General features: G+C 40.3%; 1 protein-coding gene across 3 annotated transcripts in view; it reads right to left on the bottom strand.

Annotated features, from left to right (window-relative positions):
• Positions 1 to 21349, bottom strand: part of NFATC3 (nuclear factor of activated T cells 3) — a 120363-nt gene that overhangs the window by 25238 nt on the left and 73776 nt on the right. For all 3 annotated transcript variants that reach the window (XM_021705741.1, XM_021705742.1, XR_006541445.1), the window contains exons 7-9: positions 15874 to 15929; positions 14722 to 14848; positions 5023 to 6030 (exon numbers count right to left, since the gene is read on the bottom strand). In XM_021705741.1, coding sequence (XP_021561416.1) covers positions 5023 to 6030; positions 14722 to 14848; positions 15874 to 15929 — 1191 coding nt within the window. The remainder of the gene's footprint in view (positions 1 to 5022; positions 6031 to 14721; positions 14849 to 15873; positions 15930 to 21349) is intronic.

Here is a 21349-nt window from a genome sequence, read left to right as displayed (position 1 = left end):
TGGAGTGCTTTTAAGATTGGGAAAGAGATCAAGATTTCACAAATGTGAAGGGCTATTACATGAAGGATTAGATTTGTTCTGCATGATTCCAGAGGCATCAGAACCCACATAAAAAAAGGGCAGCTAGAACTCAAAAGACCCTGAGATGTTCCAAAGAAGGTGAAGAGGAAGACACAGAGGAATATAGTATCATTAAGGATACCAGAGTATGTACTCCAGTGTGAAAGAGGAGGATGGACCAGAGAGCCTTTAAAACTTCATTATACTGAGAATCCGGGGCGCCTGGGTGGCTCAGTCAGTTACGCATCTGCCTTCGGCTCAGGTCCTGATCCCAGGGTGCTGGGATCGAGTCCCATATCAAGCTCCCTGCTTAGCGAGGAGCCTACTTCTCCCTCTGCCTGCCGGTCCCCCTGGTGGTGCTATCTCTCTCTGACAAATAAATAAATAAAATCGTAAAAACAACAAAAAAACTTCTTTAAACTGAGATTTATTTATTTATTTTTTAGAGAGAGAGAGAGTGACAGCAGGGGAAGAGGGGAAGAAGGGAAGCAGACTCCCCAATGAGCAGGAAGCCCAACGTGGAGTTTGATCTCACGACCCTGAGATCTGGACCTGTGCTGAAATCAACAGTCAGAAACTTAACTGACTGAGCCACCCAGGCGCCCCTGGGAATCTATAATCTTAAGATTGCCCTGGCGGCTCTCACAAACTGAGGCTCTACAGAGAAAATGGCAGTTTCTTTCAATATTCTGATTGCTCTACATCTGCAGTCTCATTCACAGACCAATGAGAAACATGATTACAGATACAGGAAAAATACCTAAAGCACTGAATTAGGAGCCAGGAGACTTGGATTTTAGTCTTTATATACTGGTAACTGTGTGTTACCCTGGATCAAAACCGTAGGCTCTGTAAAACTTAGATTCTTTATCTATAAAATGAGGGAGTTGTAGTAGAAGTATTTCTAGGTCCACAAGTTTTCAATCTCTAAGCTGAGGTACACTAATATCTTCTCTATTAAATGTCACTGAATTTATAATAAAAAATTAAGGTGTTAATGTCCACATTTCTAAAAATAACAGTTAAGTAATAATTGAATGATTCCTGATTCCATCTATTTAAAAATCGCAAAATAAAAAGGTTATTTTATCTTTAATCTTTTAAAATCTTTAATGTGATTTTAATTTATTTTTATTTTTAAATGCGGGACTTGATCCCGGGACTCCGGATCATGACCTGAGCCGAAGGCAGTCGCTTAACCAACTGAGCCACCCAGGCGCCCCTATTTTATTAGTATTTTTAAAGATTTTATTTCTTTATTTGACAGAGAGAGAGCACAAGTAGGCAGAGTGGCAGGCAGAGGGAGAGGGAGAAGCAGGCCCCCAGCTGAGCAGGGATCCTGATGCCGGGCTCGATCCCAGGACGCCGGGATCATGACCTGAGCTGAAGGCAGACGCTTAATGACTGAGCCACCCAGGCGCCCGGTATGTATATTTTAAAAAGCCTTTACTTATTTCAAATCTGTTTTGCATCAAAGTAGAAGTCTGCTCTCCAGCTGGTGTTCATCATTATCAAGCAGGCAGTAACACTAATGGCAACTTACGCATAAAGAGAACAATAAGACACTTAGTATCAGAGCCCTCAAGGTACTCCCAATACAAGTGCGACAGATCAGAGACAGCTGTGAACACGCGTTCATGCAATGAAGTTCGGCACCCATGTTCCTTTAGGAATTAAAAATAAAAAGCTTGAGGGACCTTTCAGCGGAGAGTTCTAACTGCCGTGGCCTGCTGTTGCTGGGAGGCAACTATAGTACTGCCAGAAAAAAGACCAGACTGAAAAGATGTGATTCCAGTCTCAGCCCTGCTACTTACCAGCTGTGTGACCTTCCGAAAGTCCAATTCTCTACATGGTCACTATCTCAGTGACAGAAGATTAATAAGGATTAAAAGAAATAATGAATAGGAAAACACTATGCAAACTGTAGGTGTTGCTTCAGTTTACATGTACACAGTTGAATCTTGAATAACATGGCTTTTGGGGCGCCTGGCTGGCTCAGTTGGTTGAGCATCTGACTCTTGGTTTGGGTTTGGGTTTAGGTCATGATCTCATGGGTCAGAGGATCGAGCCCTGTGTCGGGCTCCACACTCAGTGGGGAGTCTGCCTGAAAGATTCTCTCCCTCTGCCTCATGCACGCTCTTTCTCTCTCGCAAATAAATCTTAAAACAACAACAACAACATGGGTTTCAATCAAAAGAATCCACTTACATGTGGATTTTTACAGCACTGTACTGTAAATGTATTTTCTCTTCTTTATGATTTTATTTTTATTATTTTTAAAAGATTTTATGCATTTGTCAGAAAGAGAGAGAGAACAAGCAGGCAGAGCAGCAGGCAGTGGGAGAAGCAGGCTCCCTGCTGAGCAAGGAGCCCGATGTAGGGCTCGATACCAGGACCCTGGGATCATGACGTGAGCTGAAGGCAGACGCTTAACCAACTATGCCACCCAGGCATCCCGATTTTATTTTATTTATTTTTTATTTTTTATTTTTTTAAAGATTTTATTTATTTATTTGAGAGAGAGAGAATGAGAGAGAGCACATGAGAGGGGGGAGGGTCAGAGGGAGAAGCAGACTCCCTGCCGAGCAGGGAGCCCGATGCAGGACTCAATCCAGGGACTCCAGGATCATGACCTGAGCTGAAGGCAGTCGCTTAACCAACTGAGCCACCCAGGTGCCCCCGATTTTATTTTTTAAAAAGATTTTTATTTATTTATTTGAGAGAAAGAGAATGAGCTGGGGGAGGGGCAGAGGAAGAGGGAGAAGCAGACTCCCTGCTGAGCGAGGAGCCCAACTCAAGGTTCAATCCCAGGACTCTGAGATCATGACCTGAGCCGAAGGCAGACGCTTAACCAAATGAGCCACCCAGGCGCCCCTTCCTTATGATTTTCTTTTCTTTTTTTTTTTTTTTTTTAAGATTTTATTTATTTGAGAGAGAGAGAATGAGAGACAGAGAGCACGAGAGGGAAAGAGGGCAGAGGGAGAAGCAGACCCCCTGCTGAGCAGGGAGCCCAATGTGGGACTCGATCCCGGGACTCCAGGATCATGACCTGAGCTGAAGGCAGTCGCTTAACCAACTGAGCCACCCAGGCGCCCCTCCTTATGATTTTCTTAATAACATTTTATTTTCTCTAGCTTACTGTAAGAGTATAGTATAAAATATATATAACACACAAAATAGGGGCGCGTGCGTGGCTCAGTCGTTAAGCGTCTGCCTTCGGCTCAGGTCATGATCTCAGGGTCCTGGGATCGAGCACCAAATAGGGCTCCCTGCTCCACGGGAAGCCTGCTTCTCCCTCTCCCACTCCCCCTGCTTGTGTTCCCTCTCTCGCTGTGTCTCTCTCTGTCAAATAAATAAATAAAATCTTAAAAAAAAAAAAAAACATACAAAATATATTATGTTATCAGTGAGGCTTCCAATCAACAGTAGACTATTAGTAGTTAAATTGTTGGAGAGTTGATAGCTATAAATGGATTTTTTGACTGAGTGAAGGTGGGTGCCCCTAACCCCCAAAGTGTTCAAGGGCCAACTGTATCTTCTGTTTACACACAAATGACTTGGCACATCCCCTTATGGCTTTGAAAGCCATCTTTTACTATGCCATTTGCCCTCCAGCCACTGATAATTATGCTTTCCCAGACACAGCTCTGTTTCTGCTTATGCCGTCTGATTTGCCCTCTGATACTCATTTACTGAAAACATATACTCATCCTCTAAGACTTGGCTCAAATATCACCTCCGCAAGTAAGCTTTGCTGAATCCTTTTTTTTTTTTAAGTAAGCTCTAGGTCCAGTGTGAAGCTCAAACTCATGACCCTGAGATCAAGAGTGCCATGCTCTACCGACTAAGCCAGCCAATTGCCCCATTGCTGAATCCTTCTTTTGCAATCTATCACAGCTCTCTGATGATCTAATATGCTTCTTTTAGACCCTGATTATAAGTGACTCAGACCCACTGCAGATCAGTCAGTCATATACTGATCTGGTGGAAGCCCTGGGAGTGGGGATGCCACATTTTATTTACCTTCCTTTCCCCGTATGCTTGGTGTTTGGGATTTAATACCAGCTCTGCAACTAAGTAGTAAATTCAGCTTCTTCAGATGGCTGACTTAGAATTACTTTTCTATACAGAAAATACAGAATCAGAGAGAGAATTAAATTCTTTAGAATTAGAAAATTCTTTAGAATTTTCATATTGAACAGTTACAGGTAGCTTTCACTAAATTCCTTTTTAGACAAAATTTCACTACTATATAAACAATAAAGCCAAGAATAAAGTTGAAAATTATTACCTGAAAATCCTATGATGGGGAATTTTCAACCATTGAAATAACTAATATTCCAGAGTTTGTTAAAACAGAGGTCTATGTGCCAACTTGCAACATTTATATAAATAGCTTTTTATCCTGGTGCCAACATCTGTGCCAGCCACAGCCAACCAGTCTGGTCTTGTACCATCACCACTATCTGACTCAGCAAGCTGGCAGGGCCACAGAGGAACAGGTTCTTTACTGGTGCGAGTCTCCTCAAGGACAGGAACTCTTTCTAAACACATTCCTAGTATTCCCATCATCTAACTCTGTGCCTTCCAAATAGATGCCATTCAGCAATATTTTCTGAATTCCATTCTCCAGACACTGAGATCTCACTATATATTTGGAAAGAAGAGATGCTCAATAAACCTCATGGCCTTAGTTCCATCACGAATGGGTAAGAGGCTATCATTCAAGGTCTCACCCTTCGCAACAGGTATTAGTGGTACAACAGACTTTAAAGCATAGATTTTCACATCTATTCTCAAAGTCATATATTAACATACTTCTAGTGACAACAACTATTAAAAAAAAAAAAAGCCCAACCACATGCCATATGCCGATAAGCAATCCATGGTGACTTTTTTATGACTATCAGAGAAGGAAGTTCCCAGATCTTCACTGCTTCAAGAACATAAAGATGAACTTACCATCATCTAAAGTGATGTCCTGCAGACCAATTGTTGAAAAGTTAGGTTCCTGCTCTTCAGGTTCAGGCTTAATGTTCACAGTTGCCTCATCCGGTGGAAATGAAGCTGGATCACACAAATTGTGACATATTAAGGATGAAGGTGCAGAAAGACCTCCCTGGCCTGTATTTTGTGCTTGAGTTGTGTGCTGTCCAGAATGCATTCTGGTGGCTAGAGACAGTGATGAGGCAGTTCCTGAGCTAGGAGATTGGTAAGGCATAGACTGTAGCTGAGGAGATGGTGGCCCAGAAAGTGGTGAACTAGCCAGGGTATGAGAGACTGCTGGGGAAGTGGTTGTAGCAGACCCTGAATGTGAAGGACCATATGTAATGGGCTGTAACTGAGGGGAAGGCTGGCCTGTGACCTGGTCAGCCCCTGGAGAAGAAAGAGATCTTTGTCCTGTGTTTGCACAATGGAATCCCATTGACTGCAGGTGAGGCAGGGTCTGCACCGAATGAGATGTGTGGGCTAAGAGATGTCCTGTTGGGCTTGAATTTGAAGAATGAAAAGGTATGGATGACGGTGGTTGACAGCCAAGATTTATTAAACTAGGAAGAGCTGCATCCTGTGGAAACAAAACCGGATCAAAATCTTGACTGGAGGCAGCATTAACTGGAAGACAAGTTGGTCCGTTGTACACAATATTAGTTTGCATAGGCTGATAGGAAGACCCCACAGGAGGTGTTGATGTGACTTGAAAAGGCTGGTGCATGACTGAAGAAGATATCATATGCTGTTCTTTACCAGCACTTTCATCCCTACACTGCAACTGTGGCAGGTGAGATGAAGTTACCATGGATGCATATGTTTGCTGGATGGGACAAACCAAGCTTCTCTGTGTTGACAGTACACTGTCATGTGGGTGTCCTGTGTCTGAGGAAGGCCTCTGGGTCTGGGCAGGATGAGGCACAGACAATGCTGGAACTGTAGACAAGTCAACCTCTTCTTTGTGTTCTTGCTTCATCAAAACTAAAAAGAAAATTATTAGAGCAAATATTATTACATAATATATACAATGATTATAAAGGGCCTTCATTCTAGGCTACATAACTTAGCATGCATCCAAGCCAGGGGTTAAAAATTCAAATGCCTTCAGAGAAGGCAAATAATATAAAATATGTGAAGTCAGCAAGCATAAGACAACAGGGAGTGGTTGTTGCTCTAAAAGTGTTCAAGTTAAAAAAAACAACAACGCTGTACAGAACTCTATGAAGTGATGTGGAAAGATCTCTAATACGTTTCTAAGTAACAAAAAAAGTGAGTTACAGAACAGTGTGTTACATATCACAAATCTTGTAAAATAACGTGTGTATATAGACATATGCATAATACATGTGCATGTTTTTGCTTATATATCTCCAGAAGGATGTCATGAAACTGGTAACTACTGGGTTTAGCACTGGGAATGGAAACTAGGTAACTAGGGGATAAGAGCAAGAGCCAGATTTACTTTTTACTATGTAAGTTTTGTGTCTTTTGAATGTTTTCAACCAGGTATATACATCACCTATTCAAAATAAATGATTTTTTTAAAACCCCCAAAGCTCGGGGCACCTGGGTGGCTCAGATGGTTGGGCGTCTGCCTTCGGCTCAGGTCGTGATCCCAGGGTCCTGGGATCGAGTCCCACATTGGGCTCCTGGCTCGGCGGGGAGCCTGCTTCTCCCTCTGACCCTCTCCCCTCTCATGCTGTTTCTCTCTCGCTCGCTCTCTAAAAAATAAATAAAATCTTAAAAAAAAAAAAACAAACCCAAAGCTCTATGGCCTAATAAAAGCCTTAAATTTGAGGGGCGCCTGGGTGGCTCAGCTGGTTAAGCAGCTGCCTTCGGCTCAGGTCATGATCTCAGGGTCTTGAGATTGAGCCCCACATCAGGCTCCCTGCTCAGTGGGAAGTCTGCTTCTCCTTCTCCCTCTGTTGCTCCCTGATTGTGCTCTCTTGCTCGCACTCTCTCAAATAAATAAAATCTTAAAAAAAAAAAAAAGCCTTGAATTTGAGATCTCTGATCTGAAACCTACTGGTCACCTGGTTTTGCATGTTGCATCATACACCACGGATCTAATCTAATTTAATATTCATAGAGCTTCTAGTTTACAATGGTCTTCACATGTACCTCATCTGATCCTCAACCAACATCAGATAAATATTACAAGAGGAATAATGAGGGATCAAAAAAAGTACTGGAATGCACAAAAAACTTGATAGAGCTAACAAAAACACATTCAACAAAGTTGCAGGACACAAAATCAACATGTAGAGACCAGTTGTATTTCTATAAACAAGCAATATACAATCTGAAAAGGAAATTAAGAAAATTTCCTAAGTCAATCAGATAAGATAATTATATGATCTCACTCATACGTGGAATTTAAGAAACAAAACAGAGGATCATAGGGGAAGAGAGGAAAAAATAAAACAGGATGAAATCAGAGCGGGAAACAAACCATAAGAGTCTCTTAATCATAGGAAACAAACTGAGGATTGCTGGAAAGGAGGGGGGTAGGGGTATGGGGTAACTGGGTGATGGACATTAAGGAGGACACGTGATGTAATGAGCACTGGGTATTATATAAGACTGATGAATGACTGACCTCTACCTCTGAAACCAATACTATATGTTAATTGAATTTAAATTAAAACAATAAAAAATAACTGAGTCTGCCAAAAAAAGAAAACAATTTCATTTATAATAGCATCAAAAAATAAATCTGTTCCCTAAAGAACAAATTTGGCCAAGGTAGGCAAGACTTACAAACTGAAAAGCACAAAACACTGCTAAAGAAATGAAAGAAGACCTAAATACATGGGAAGATATCCCAGGTTCATGGACTGGATGACTTAATTAACTGTTAAGAACACAACACTTCCCCAAACAATTTTCAGATTCAACCCCAAAATCCCAGCAATGTTTTTTTGCAGAAATAGACCCATCCTAAAATTTCTATAGAATCCTAAGGGACCCCAAATACTCAAAACAATCTTGAAAAAGTACAAAGACAGAGGACTTGCACTTTGTAATTTCAAAACTTACTACAAAACTACAGCAATTAAAACCATGTGATACTGGCCTAAGGACAGACATACAGACCAATGGAATAGAGAGACCAAAAACAAACCCTCTAATATATAGTCAATTGCTCTTCAAACAAGGGTGCCAAGACCATTCATCGGGGGAAAGAACAGTCTCTTCAACAAACAGTACTGAGACAACTGGATATCACATTCAAAATAATGAAGATGGAACCTTATCTGAAAATCATATACAAAAATTAACTCAAGTGGATCAAAGACCTAAACATAAGAGCAAAACTACAAAACTCTTAGAAGAGAGCAAAGGGCATCCAAAGAGTAGAAGCTCTCTGGATCCCTCTTCCAGTATAACCAGAGTACCCAAGCTAGATTTCATCCTTTTTATATATTGGCTATTTGCCTAAGATTTTATTTGAAAAGTAAAACAATTTAACCTGAAAACCATTGCCTTAGACTTATATCCTTTTTTTTAAAAAAGATTTTTATTTATTTATTTGAGACAGAGAGAGAACGAGCAGGGGTGGAAGAGCAGATGGAGAGTGAGAAGCAGACACCCGCTGAGCAGGGAGCCTGACACGGGGCTCGATCCCAGGACCTGAGATCATGACCCAAGTCAAAGGCAGACGCTTAACCGATTGAGCCACCAGGTTCCCCTGTTCTTTGTTTTTTTTTTAAGACTTATCTCCTCATTTTATATAGATTAATCAGTGGGTATAGTCTGTGGCAGAACTGAAACCGGATCTTCTGACTGTTAGGCAGGCTTTCTCTCCCAGCTGGAGAACGGAGAACCATAATTCAAAAGTCTGTCCAGTGAACTAATTAGAGCATAGAATATACTTTCCCATAGATAAAATTATTATACATGAAAGTTTGGCTCTAATGTTGTCCCCCCAAGCCCCACTATTCCAAAGCCAGAGCTCAGATGGTACCTCCAGTACAAAATACTATTGCTAGGCTTCAGAGGGAGGTATAGTCCCCCAAAAGCTTCAGGGATACTGGGATGGAAAAGAGGGCTCCCACATCCAAAGTTTTGAAGCTAGAGGCTGGGCAGAAATTCAGGCAGCACCACTAGGGAAGGGCTCTGTGATAAGGGTAATTTGTAAATCATACACATATACCGGGAATGGTCTTCAATTCATAAAGTAAACTGACTATGGGACAAACTACGCTAAATACAATCTCCAATTCTAAAAAAAAGTTATTACACCTGAAACTAACATATCATTGTATGTCAACTATACTTCACTAATAAAAATTAAAACAAAACAAAAAACTCAAAACAGCCATTTGCAACTGATTATTCTCTCATTGGATATTGATATTGGTCAGGTTCCTATTGCTAGGGGGTTAACGAATCAAAAACAAGCAACTTATGAATATCTAAAATTTTTATTTTTTAATTTTTTAAAAAAGATTTTATTTTCTATCTCTATTTGAGATAGAGAGAGCACAATGTGGCAGGGAGGGGCAGAGGGAGAGGAAGAAGCAGGCTCCCTGCTCAGCAGGGAGCCCAAAACAGGGTTCAATCCCGCTTTATCCCAGGACCCTGGGATCATGACCTGAGCCAAAGGCAGACACTTAACCGACTGAGCCACCCAGGCGCTGCTGAATATCTAAAAATTTTATAAGCAAAACTTAAAAAAGAATTGTCACAACAAATAAAAGGTGAAAATCTTTAATATAAATAATTCATACAAGACAAACATAACTCTAATATAAGTATCACATACTAGAATACTAGAAGCTATTGAAATTCTGTAACACTTTATCTGCTCAAGAAGAAAAATAAAAATGCTGAGGCCACAAAATTAGTATACTATATATATTTTGGTCTCATTTTTATTTTAAAATGTTGCGCTATAAATGGATCAAAAGGATCCAGAAGGATAGAATGACAGTTTCAGAGCAGAAGACAATTAGGGTGTTTGAAAATATTTTTTCAACTTGTCTTTTTTCCCCCTTTTCTTCCCTTAAAGATTTTATTTATTTGAAAGAGAGAACACGCGTGAGCAGGGGAGGTGCAGAGGGAGAGGGACAAGCAGATTCTGTGCTGAGTGCAGAAGTGACGCAGGTCTTGATCCCAGGACCCTGAGATCATGACCTGAGCAGAAACCAAGAGTCAGATGCCTAACCAAATGAGGCACCCAGGCGCCCCTCAACTTGTCTTTTTTAAAAAATAAATTCGCAGTAATGTATTTGCTTTTATTTTATTTTATTTTTTTTTAAGATTTATTTATTTATTTGAGAGAGAGAGAATGAGAGAGAGAGAGAGTACATGAGAGGGGGGAGGGTTAGAGGGAGAAGCAGGCTCCTCGCTGAGCAGGGAGCCCGATGCGGGACTCGATCCAGGGACTCCAGGATCATGACCTGAGCCGAAGGCAGTCGCTCAACCAACTGAGCCACCCAGGCGCCCCTGTATTTGCTTTTATAAAAATTTTATTCAAAATTTCATTTTAGAAAAAAATGAAAAAAGCCAAATGCTACAGAGAAAAGACAGTAATCAACCACAACAAGGACTGCCCACTTTAAAAAAAATATATTTTATTTATTTATTTGAGAGAGAGAGAGAGAGACAGCACAAGTGGGGGGAGGGACAGAGGGGGAGAAGGGGAGGGGGAGAGAGAGAATCTATAGCTGACTCCACAGTGATCACAGAGTCTGATTTGGGCTCAATCCCACAATCCTGAGATCATGACCTGACCCAAAACGATGAGAGGGACACTTAACTGACTAGCCACCCAGGCGCCCCCAAACACTTCTTGAACCTATTCTTCTGTGTGTGCCACCTGATTTGTATATTGTCAGTCATAAGGCCAGTGAAGACAGTTGGTAGTCCAATCCAGTATTCTTTCTGCACTCTGGGGACCCATTGATTTCCATTCTCATATATAATGCCCTCCAGGGTTTTGTCTAGGGTCCTCCCAACTCCTGAGCTGATAATGTAAAGGCATTTTATATTATCTCTTTGCCTGTTCAATTACTACTGCTATGATGGTAACAATGAAAACTTCTAATCTGCTGACCCTCTTCTGTTGTTTTTTTATTTTTAAACAATCCCAGAAGTCCTCTCTCCCTTCTTATTCAGGTTAGATTCTACAGTCTCCCATCTTCACAGCATTTGATAACATTCTTGGACTGTATGTCTTTATCACCCTGGAGGAACCCTACTATCTGTTATTTTACCACCTACCCTAAAGAATCTGAGTGCTGTTTAAGAAAGTTACACAGCAGGGCGAATTAGTATTTATAAATTCATGAATATCAACATCAAAGGTGCCCTTTCATCATGCCTAGAATCCTATTATGTTTCTGTGGTAACTTACTCTCCCTTTTCTTTACAACAACTGTTTCAAACTTGTCCACATTCTTCAAACTGCCAAATCACCCACACTCCCCTCTGCTTCCAACAGAAGATTCCATCTTATTCCTTAAAGAAAAGAAGTTGATGCTATCATATGGAAACTCCCTAAACTCTTCACTACTAAATGTACAAGCCTGCCTAATATACATCCATCTTGTTCATCCTTACCTTCCCCTTCCTGTTCCTTCTCCCACCTAAGGCCCATTCCAACTTTTATATTTTAAATTTTAATCCTTCCCACCTTTTTCAGAAACCTGATATTCTTTATTTTCATTAATGCGGTCTCCTCTATTCTGAATCACATTTTTAACTTTTTTGGGCCTCTGCCATATAAATCTCACTTTCCACAATAATTTGAGGAAAGACTAAACTGGTCATTGACACCTTATAAGAAGAAGAAATACGGGGAAAATGATTTTTATTTTAACTTTCTTTTAGTTGAATATATTTGACATATAACATTGTGAAAAATTTAAGGTGTATAACAAGTTAATCTGATACATGCATATATTACAGGGAAAAGGATTTTTAAAGTAGGCTCCATGCCCAATGTGAGGACAGAACTCACAACCCCAATATCAAGAGTCGCAGCTCTACGGACTGAGCCAGCCAGGCGCCCTGAAAGTGGTTTTTGAAATACAAATTTGATCATGTCACCTCTCTCTTAAAGCTCATTTCTTACAACTTTTTTTTTTAAAGAGAGGATAGAAGGGGGGAGAGGGAGAGAAAGAATCTTAAGCAGGCTCCACACCCAACATTGAGCCCAATGCAGGGTTCGATCTCAAAACCCCGAGATCATGACCTGGCCAAAATCCAAGAGTCGGACGCTTAACTGACTGAGCCACCAAGGCACCCCTCTTTTTTTTTTAAGATTTTATTTATCTATCTATCTATCTATCTGACAAAGAATAAGAAAACAGGGGGAAGAGCAGAAGGAGAAGGACAAGCAGACTCCACACTGAGCACAGAGTCCGAAGCAGGGCTCAATCCCATGACCCTGAGATCATGACCTGAGCCGAAATCAAGAGTCAGACACTTAACCAACTGAGGCTCTTTTAATATTGCATTATCCAACCAACCGCAAGACCTTTGCATATGCTGCTGTCTTTATCTGGAATGTTCTCCCTCACTTTATCTAAGACAGTTATTAACTGTATAGACGCTACAGCCAGACTGCCTGGATTCAAATCTCACCTCTGCCAGTTATTAGCTGTGTGACCTGGTTCACTCATTTGCAAAATGGAGAGAGCAATATTACCTATTTTACAGGATTATGAGAGGATAAATTATTTTGTATAAACTGCTTAGAATAGCACCTGGCACACACTAAATGCTCTATATGTCTGCTAAATCAATGAACAAAACGGAGATGTACTCTAGCATAACAGCTGCCCAGACTCTGGAACCAGATTGCCTATGCATGATGTTTGGCTCTAAGATTTAAGTGCTGTGAGACCCTGGGCATATTACGTAGCTACTCAGTTTCTTCATCTGTAAAACAAGATAATAACCTATCTCATAGGTCTATTATGAGGATCAAAAGAATAAATACAGAAAGGGCTTAGAACACCATATGCATGCATGTATGTATGTACGTATACACACACACACACATAATAGATATATATACATGTCCACAAACTATTATTATTTTCCAGTTATCAAGTATTACTTTCCCATAAAAGTCTTTTCTCAACCAGTTAGCCTAGGCAAGGGTCCCTCTGTTATTTTCACCTATAGCATTGTGTCCCTCTCCTTCAGAGTCCTTACTGCAGTTTCTAATTACAAATTTGTAACTAATTTATTTAGTGATTCATTAGCTTCTGTTTGTCCCACTAGATTATAAGTTCCATGATAAAGGAACTGAGATAGGTTTCACCCACTTGGTAAGCACCCTCAAATACCTACTGAATTAATATTGAAATGGCTAACCAAAATCTTTCAGAATGTTTGTATTCTATTTGAGAATGATCTGAAATATTTTATTACCAAGTAATGTATTAACATGATCAAGTAATATTAATTTTCAGATTTGGGAATAAAAATGGCCTTTAGAGGCTAAAATTGGAAATATAGTCGGGCTTTAAAGAATATGAATGACAAATGAATGATCATTAATAACCAGTACCCTTTCAAATTTAAGTGTTTTTTTTTTTTTCATTTACTGTAAACCATTTAAAAGTTTTTGCAAGAGGGAGGGCCTGGGTGGCTTAGTCAGTTGGGCATTCAACTCTTGATTTTGGTTCAAGTCATGATCTCAGGGTTGTAGGATCAAGCCCTGTGTCAAACTCTGAGCTCAGTGGGGAGTCTGAGATTCTCTCTGTCTAAAATAAATGAATAAATCTTAAAGAAAAATAAAAGTTTTTGCAAGAATAAGTTTTGAAGAGTAAAGTTCACTATGATTTTTTATTATCATATGCTCTGGTGACTAATAACAGTGCCTAAAACAAGACAGGGCCTCTATAAAGATTTGTTCTCTAAGTATGTAAACATCAGCATGGTTACTGTATCTAATATTTATGTGTCACAACCAAACCTGGAAAGTTACAGCATTTGAACTACTGCAGAAAGCAGTATGGAAGCTTTGTTAGGGTGCATCTATACAACCAGAAACTCTGGCAACAACTTTATACCCCCCACAGCCCATAGTATGCTACAGTCACTACTTGCCAAATGAAAATCTAATGGGAGAGTTTTCATCTGATTGGAAATGTTTGAGATGAACACACTACCTTTTTGCAGTGCTAAGGACGCAAGGGGAAGTCACACATATTCACAAACACCTGCTCTTACTGTACTGCTGGTGATTTCCGGTAGCTACTGAAAAACAGACTTAAAATCTACATTCAATCTTCTAATTTCCTTATAATCAGTAACTATAAAATAACAACTAATATCACATCTAATATTTATTTATTTTTTAAAGATGATTTATTTGACAGAGAGAGAGACACAGCGAGAGAGGGAACACAAGCAGGGCGAGTGGGAGAGGGAGAAGCGGGCCTCCCGCCGAGCAGGGAGCCCGATGCGGGGCTCGATCCCAGGACCCTGGGATCATGACCTGAGCCGAAGGCAGATGCTTAACGACTGAGCCACCCAGGCGCCCCAACATCACATCTAATATCTAACGGCAAACTTGACAGATTGGCATATGTTGGGATTTTTATTGATTATAAGCACTCTACCTTAAACATTCCCATATAGGTTTCACTGAATAACTTTTTATTCATTATGAAAGCAAGCTCTATAGTAAACCATCACAACTTCCCATACCTGGTGTGTAAGTAAAACGTTGAGACTGGCTTTTTTTCCTCTTGCCATTGCAAAGATAAAAGTGCACCTGCACCGCAGCTGTAACTGCTGGGTTATGATATGGAGGAACTTCAAGGACAATGTGAGCCTAAGGAGCATGGAAAGCAAGATTGTGTTACACTCAGAACTAAAAATGAAATGCACCTGCTAAACTCAGCACAACTCATGAGTCTTAACTACCCAGTCTCTCCCATCATAGATCATTATGCACATCAACTGGTCATGTAAGTCATCTGGAGATTTACTCTATGAAACCCTAGTCTCAACAGAGATAAACTCTTTAAAGTAAACCACTAACGGAGAAATTACCTTTTAGTCATCCACTGGGTTTCTAGTTGTAGCAGAAATAAAAACAGTCTTATATACTATGTAGTGAGATACTCTGCACTACTGAATATTACATGTTACTACTGATCTTAAGTGGAAGTCTGTTCTGCTTTTCAATCAGGTTTAATATTTCTTTATAGTTTATAGTTTAGATTTCTTCTTTTTAATAGTTTAGATTTCTTATCTTAAGTTTCATATTCAAAATGTTCTAAACTGGCAATATACAAAATCTTTCCCCACATAAAAAATAATTTTACACAAGCAGAGTGAAAACTGTTAGCCCCAAACCAATTGCAACCCTTAATCGAATTTCTCCAAGTCTCTGGAGAGCACTGTGCAGTGTTATTCTCTACCCCACAGAAGATTCTGTCACCATTCCAACCAGGATGAAGGGACCACAGCATTCAGTGGTGAATCCTGAAGGTTTAATGCTGAAAAGACGCAAATATCATGCTAAATACACAAACCCATGAGGGCTTGTTCTCCCCATTATATATGTTCTTTACTGAATTTATTTGATTTTTTCACTGAATTCAGAGAAATAAATTAATGATAACATTAGTCAGAACCTTCTAATAAAAGGGAAAGACACCAACTGTTTACCTATCCTAAATTTAATTTTAGTGTCAGGAAAGTACCTATCTCATGTCCAAACTTCTAAAAAATTCGAATTTACTTTTCTTTCACTCAATAGATAAAAGACTCATCTATAATATAAAGTAGTGTTATCCCATTTTCTTATCAGGCTTCTTAAGTATGTCAAAAGAAATAAAGTACATTTCTTACCCCTTGACATTTTTCCCTGATTATTTTCCCTTCTACCTCCCACTGAGGTCGTCCATCTATTGAAAGAAACAATTTACAGTTAAAAGTAATTCAAGTCAGAAAGTATATAAACAAAATCTAATGCATTTAGTATCACAAGCTTATTGGCAAAGGGATTCTTTTTCTCAATGACTTCCATTATGAAAAATAAAATATGTACCCATGAGAAAAAACAGGGAGAAAGATCTTGGGCTACCTGAGTTAGCAGGCCCCACAGTTTATCAAGTGATGTTTGAAAAATCCTCTGAGAGCACCTCCACCAAGGGGTAGCCAATTTCTGCTTGTATACCTTAGGTAATGGGAAACTCACTCCCTCACCAAGTAACCCATTTTATCTCTGGACAGTCATTGCTGCTGGAAAGCTCTTCATGATAGATGAAATCTGCCTCCTTATAATATCCCATCACTGGTTTAAGAACTACTCCTTGCAGCCCACCTATCCAAAAAAATCTTGAGTGGTTCTCTACAAGACAGTATTCCAAATGTTTAAAAACAGCTATATTTGCATGTGTCTCCTCTTCTGTTGGCTAGCAACCCCAGTTCTGCATCTAACTCCTACACAGTATTTTAGCCTTCCTGCCCACTCTTCTTTGAACATTCCTCCAGTGTGACCATCCCCCTCCAAATGTACCGAGCCCAGAACTGAATAATCCAAGTGGGAAATGACCCAGCATGGTAGAGAATGACTAGGCTCTTGCCACCTTATGTGAAGGTGCTGCGTCTGTTAGAAGTTTTCTGGGGCAACTGCACCATACTGACTTACACTTAGTGTGCAGTCAGCAAGTTTCCCTCAGTCCACTACATTTCCTACATCAAGTTCAAACTCCTACTTACGTGTTTTTCCCCTGCAACCCTTATTAGGTTAATTTCTCCCTACTAGACTTAGATTGCTTGGCTTGCCAAGATCTTTTTATTTATTTTTTTCCCAAAACTTTATTTATTTTTTTAAAGATTTTATTTATTTGACAGAGAGAGACACGGCAAGAGAGGGAACACAAGCAGGGGGAGTGGGAGAGGGAGAAGCAGGCTTCCCGCTGAGCAGGGAGCCTGATGCGGGGCTGGATCCCAGGACCCTGGGATCATGACTGGAGCCGAAGGCAGACACTTAACCGACTGAGCCACCCAGGTGCCCCGCCAAGATCTTTTTAGACACTGATGGTCTCTGAATATATTTGCTAGGCTTTCCAGATTTGTGTCACCGAAAGATCTGGCCAGCACATTTTCTGTCTCTTCATCTCAAGTGAATTGTTCCCCTGGGGAGAACCCCAACTGCTACTAAAGCTCTCACTCCAGTCTGACGTGCAGTCTAAAGCATTCTTTTTTAAGTCACGGGCATCTGCCCATTGACTAATCCATACAAGTATCTTCAGAGTTAGCATGACTTCTTCATCTGGTCTGTGAGGATATCAGAAAAGGCTCAGGGGCACCTGGGTGGCTCAGTCGTTAAGCGTCTGCCTTCGGCTCAGGTCATGATCCCAGGTCCTGGGATCAAGCCCCGCATCAGGCTCCCTGCTCAGCGGGAAGCCTGCTTCTCCGTCTCCCACTCCCCCTACTTATGTTCCTGTTCTCGCTATCACTCTCTCTGTCAAATAAATTAAATCTTTAAAAAAGAAAAGAAAAGGCTCAAACACCTTCTAAATTGTGACTATCATTTTCCAGTCCAGTAACTAGATAATGGCTACCCTTGGGCACAAGAGACACTACAGACAAATGCTATGCCTACACAGAAATACAGCTCAGTTCAACAATCATCTGCTGGGTCCCGACGTGCCAGGCACTTTGGGTTACTGAGATAATGACGATAGGATATTCTTACCTTCAGTCTGTGGATGAAAGACAAATACAAACAGTTCGTTACAATAAAATGTGGTGGTTACAGTAACCAGTAAAGGTGCACTCTGGATGTGCCAAGAGAACAGAAGTCAGGGTCCTTACCCTACCTAGCCTTGGTGTAAGGGTATAAGACAAGGACGGTTTTTTCCTGCGTTCTTGAACTGAGGCTTAAAAATCAGGTAGAACTCAAGTGTTCCGGGGGGGGAGGGGGAGGTCTAGGCAGAAGAGAGGGCAGGAGCAAAGCCTAGATGGCAAGAAACTACATGATACAGGTAACCATAAGCAGTTGTGTTGGTGGGATATAAAGTATGAGGCAGGGAGCAATAAGAAATGAGGCTGGGAAGAAAGGCAATAGATTGTGACCTAAATGCCATGTGAAGGGGCCTAAAATATGAAGGGACTACTGATGGTGCTTTCAGAATGGGAGTTACTTATTCACAGCTGCAATTTCATCTGAAACCAGTAACTGCTACCATTTAACATGATTCAATTTAAAACAAAAGCACTCAAAAATAAAGTTCTGAGTTAAATGAATTCTATAATGAAACTGCCTTACATACATACATATTTATTATATTCAGGCACAAATGAATTTTTATAATGGAAAGGGGAAGCTCTGAGATACTATCTCTTCCTTCTACTTATGTTTATTGTCTGCTTCTCCACTAGAAGGTAGACCGTCAAAGCAAGCAACCTGAAGATTTTATTCACTATTATATTCCCAATGCCTAGACTAATGTCTGTCATGTAACAGTTGCTTCATAAATAATTGATGAATTAATAAACTGTGAAACAGAACTGATACTTCTTGAAGACAGGCAGGTATGGGTCAGGATCAAAGGAGCTGGAAGGAAGTGAATTTTAAAGGGAAACCACACATGGAAAAATATGGTTTCCGGCCTAAGAATAGGAAGACATAACATTATTAATCAAGTTAGGAGACTCACTGAGATGAACTGATTTGTTAAGTCTGACATGTTTTTATATTTTAAGTATCAGTGGGCCATTTATTCAATATTCGGTGGGTACTTTAAAGCACGTTAGAAGTTTAAAAGAAATAATGAGGTTATAGATAGAGATATGATGGTTGATGAAATTTTCTAGAATGAAGGAATATAATGAAAAGAAAGCTGAACCAGAGAACCTTGGGAAACATCTATATTTAAGGGCCAGAAAAACTGATAAGGAAAGATGAGTGGGGATAGTTAAAAACGTGCCAAGAACCAGGTAAGTACAATCACAGAAAGGCCAAGAAAAAAAAGACTATCAAGGAGGAGAGTGGGTAGCTGACTGTCAAAGTTTTAGGTTATGTTTCAATACAGAAGATAGAAGAGTAAGTAGCAGGTAAGGAAATGAAGGCAGATGACATTATTTTTTTGAGAGGTTGGATGATAAATGAAAGAAATAAAATGATAGTGGGCGCCTGGGTGGCTCCGTTGGTTGAGCGACTGCCTTAGGCTCAGGTCATGATCCTGGAGTCCCTGGATCGAGTCCCGCATCGGGCTCCCTGCTCGGCGGGGACTCTGCTTCTCCCTCTGACCCTCCCCCCTCTCATGTGCTTGCTCTCTCTCGTTCTCTCAAATAAATAAATAAAATCTTTAAAAAAAAAAAAAGAAATAAATAAAATGATAGTTTGTGAGGATGACAGAGTCAAGGGAAAGAGAATGGTTTAGTATGAAAAAATTTAAACTTATTTAAACTCCAAGAAAAAGTATTCAGTGGAAAAAGGTACTGAAATCATAAGAGGCAGTGAAGATAATGTATAGCCTTTTTAAATACTTAAGTTTTAAAAAGATGAAAGCATGAAAAATGAATGAGATTACCATTTAAATTAAGAAAAAGAAACATATTAAGCCCCCAAAAAATGAAAAGAAAAAAAAAAAATACAGAAACCAGGGAATACAGAAACTGAAAGGATCAATAAAATCAAAGTACTCTGGAAACACTGACGAAAAAATCAGAGTTGGCACAAATAATAGCAGGAATACATTTTTTAAAAGGGATGTAATTCCAGATGCAGAAATATAGTATCATAACCAAATTAATGTCAACAAATTTGAAAATTTGAGTGAAATAATTAAAATCCTTGTGTGAAATAATAGGGAAATATATATTGGTCTTTGCCTCTGGTTCCTGGAATAAAGCTCCTAAAATTCTTTAATATATTCTTTTAACGATTTTATTTATTTATTTGTCAGAGAGAGAGCACGCACGCTCACAAGCAGAGGGAGCAGCAGGCAGAGGGAGAAGCAGGTCCCCCGCTGAGCAGGGAGCCCGATGTGGGACTAGATCCCAGGACTCTGGGATCATGGCCTGAGCCAAAGGCAGATGCTTAACCAGCTAAGCAAGCCAGGCATCCCAGAGCTCCTAAAATTCTTACAATTTCCTAAGTGGTAAGAACTCCAGGAATAGCTTTTGTTCTTGTATTTGGTCTTTGACCCCAGTTCCTGACACAGAGGTCTTAAATCCCTTGGAATTTCCTGCGTGATAGGACTATCTCTTGTTCTAAGGAGGTGACTCTTGGTAGGCTCCTGGATGGAGTCTGGTCACCAAAAAGACCAAGCCATGATTAGAAGCTTGGAACTTTCAGTCCCACCTCCATTCTCCAGAGAGGGGAGAGGGGCTAGAAATGGAATAATCAATCAAGACTGTGTGGTGAAGCCTCCATAAAAATTCTAAATTACTGCAGAGTTTGGGGGAACTTCTGGGTTGTCAAACACATGGAGGTGGCTGAGATAGTGGCATGTCCATAGAGGATACAGAAGCTCTGCACCCCTTCCCATATACCCTACTCCATGTATTTCTTCCACCTGGATGTTCATCTGTATCCTTTATGATATCCTCTACTATATATTAAACTGGTAAATGTAAGTAAGTGTTGCTCTGAGTTCTCCTCTACCAAATGATCAAATCCAAGACGGAAGTCATGGGAACCTCTGATCTGTAGCCAAGTCAGACAGAAGTTGTGGGCACCTGGGCACCTACTATTTTCGACTGGCATTTGAAGTGGGGGGCAGTCTTATGGGACTGAGCCCCTAACCTGTGGTTTGTGCTAACTCCAGTTACTGTCAGAATTGAATTTAATTAAGAACATCCAGTTCATGTCAAAGAATTGGTTGATATATGGGAAACCCACACATCTGGAGTCAGAAGTATTATGAATGTGGTAACAATGTGAGAGTAAAGGAGAAACAGACTGAGGGTTTTGTTTTTGTTTTTAACCTGGAAAAATATAAATTACAAAAAATAACTCAAGAAGAAATAAACTTGGGGCGCCTGGGTGGCTCAGTCGTTAAGTGTCTGCCTTCGGCTCAGGTCATGGTCACAGGGTCCTGGGATCGAGCCCTGCATCAGGCTCCCTGCTCCACGGGAAGCCTGCTTCTCCCTCTCCCACTCCCCCTGCTTGTGTTCCCTCTCTCGCTGTCTTTCTCTGTCAAATAAATAAATAAAATCTTTAAAAAAACCCACAAAACTTAAATGGTCCTATACCCATGAATAGAATTATAGCAGAATTTAATAGTCCCACAAAGCCCCCAGCCCAGAAGGTTTCAGAAATGAGCTCAACTACATGTTCATAGGAAGGTGAAATTATATGACACACACC

Source organism: Neomonachus schauinslandi, chromosome 16 (assembly GCF_002201575.2).
Source record: "Neomonachus schauinslandi chromosome 16, ASM220157v2, whole genome shotgun sequence".
In the NCBI taxonomy this organism is placed as follows: domain Eukaryota; kingdom Metazoa; phylum Chordata; class Mammalia; order Carnivora; family Phocidae; genus Neomonachus; species Neomonachus schauinslandi.
Note: the sequence above shows the minus strand (reverse complement) of the source record. Positions and strands in the feature narration are given on the sequence as shown.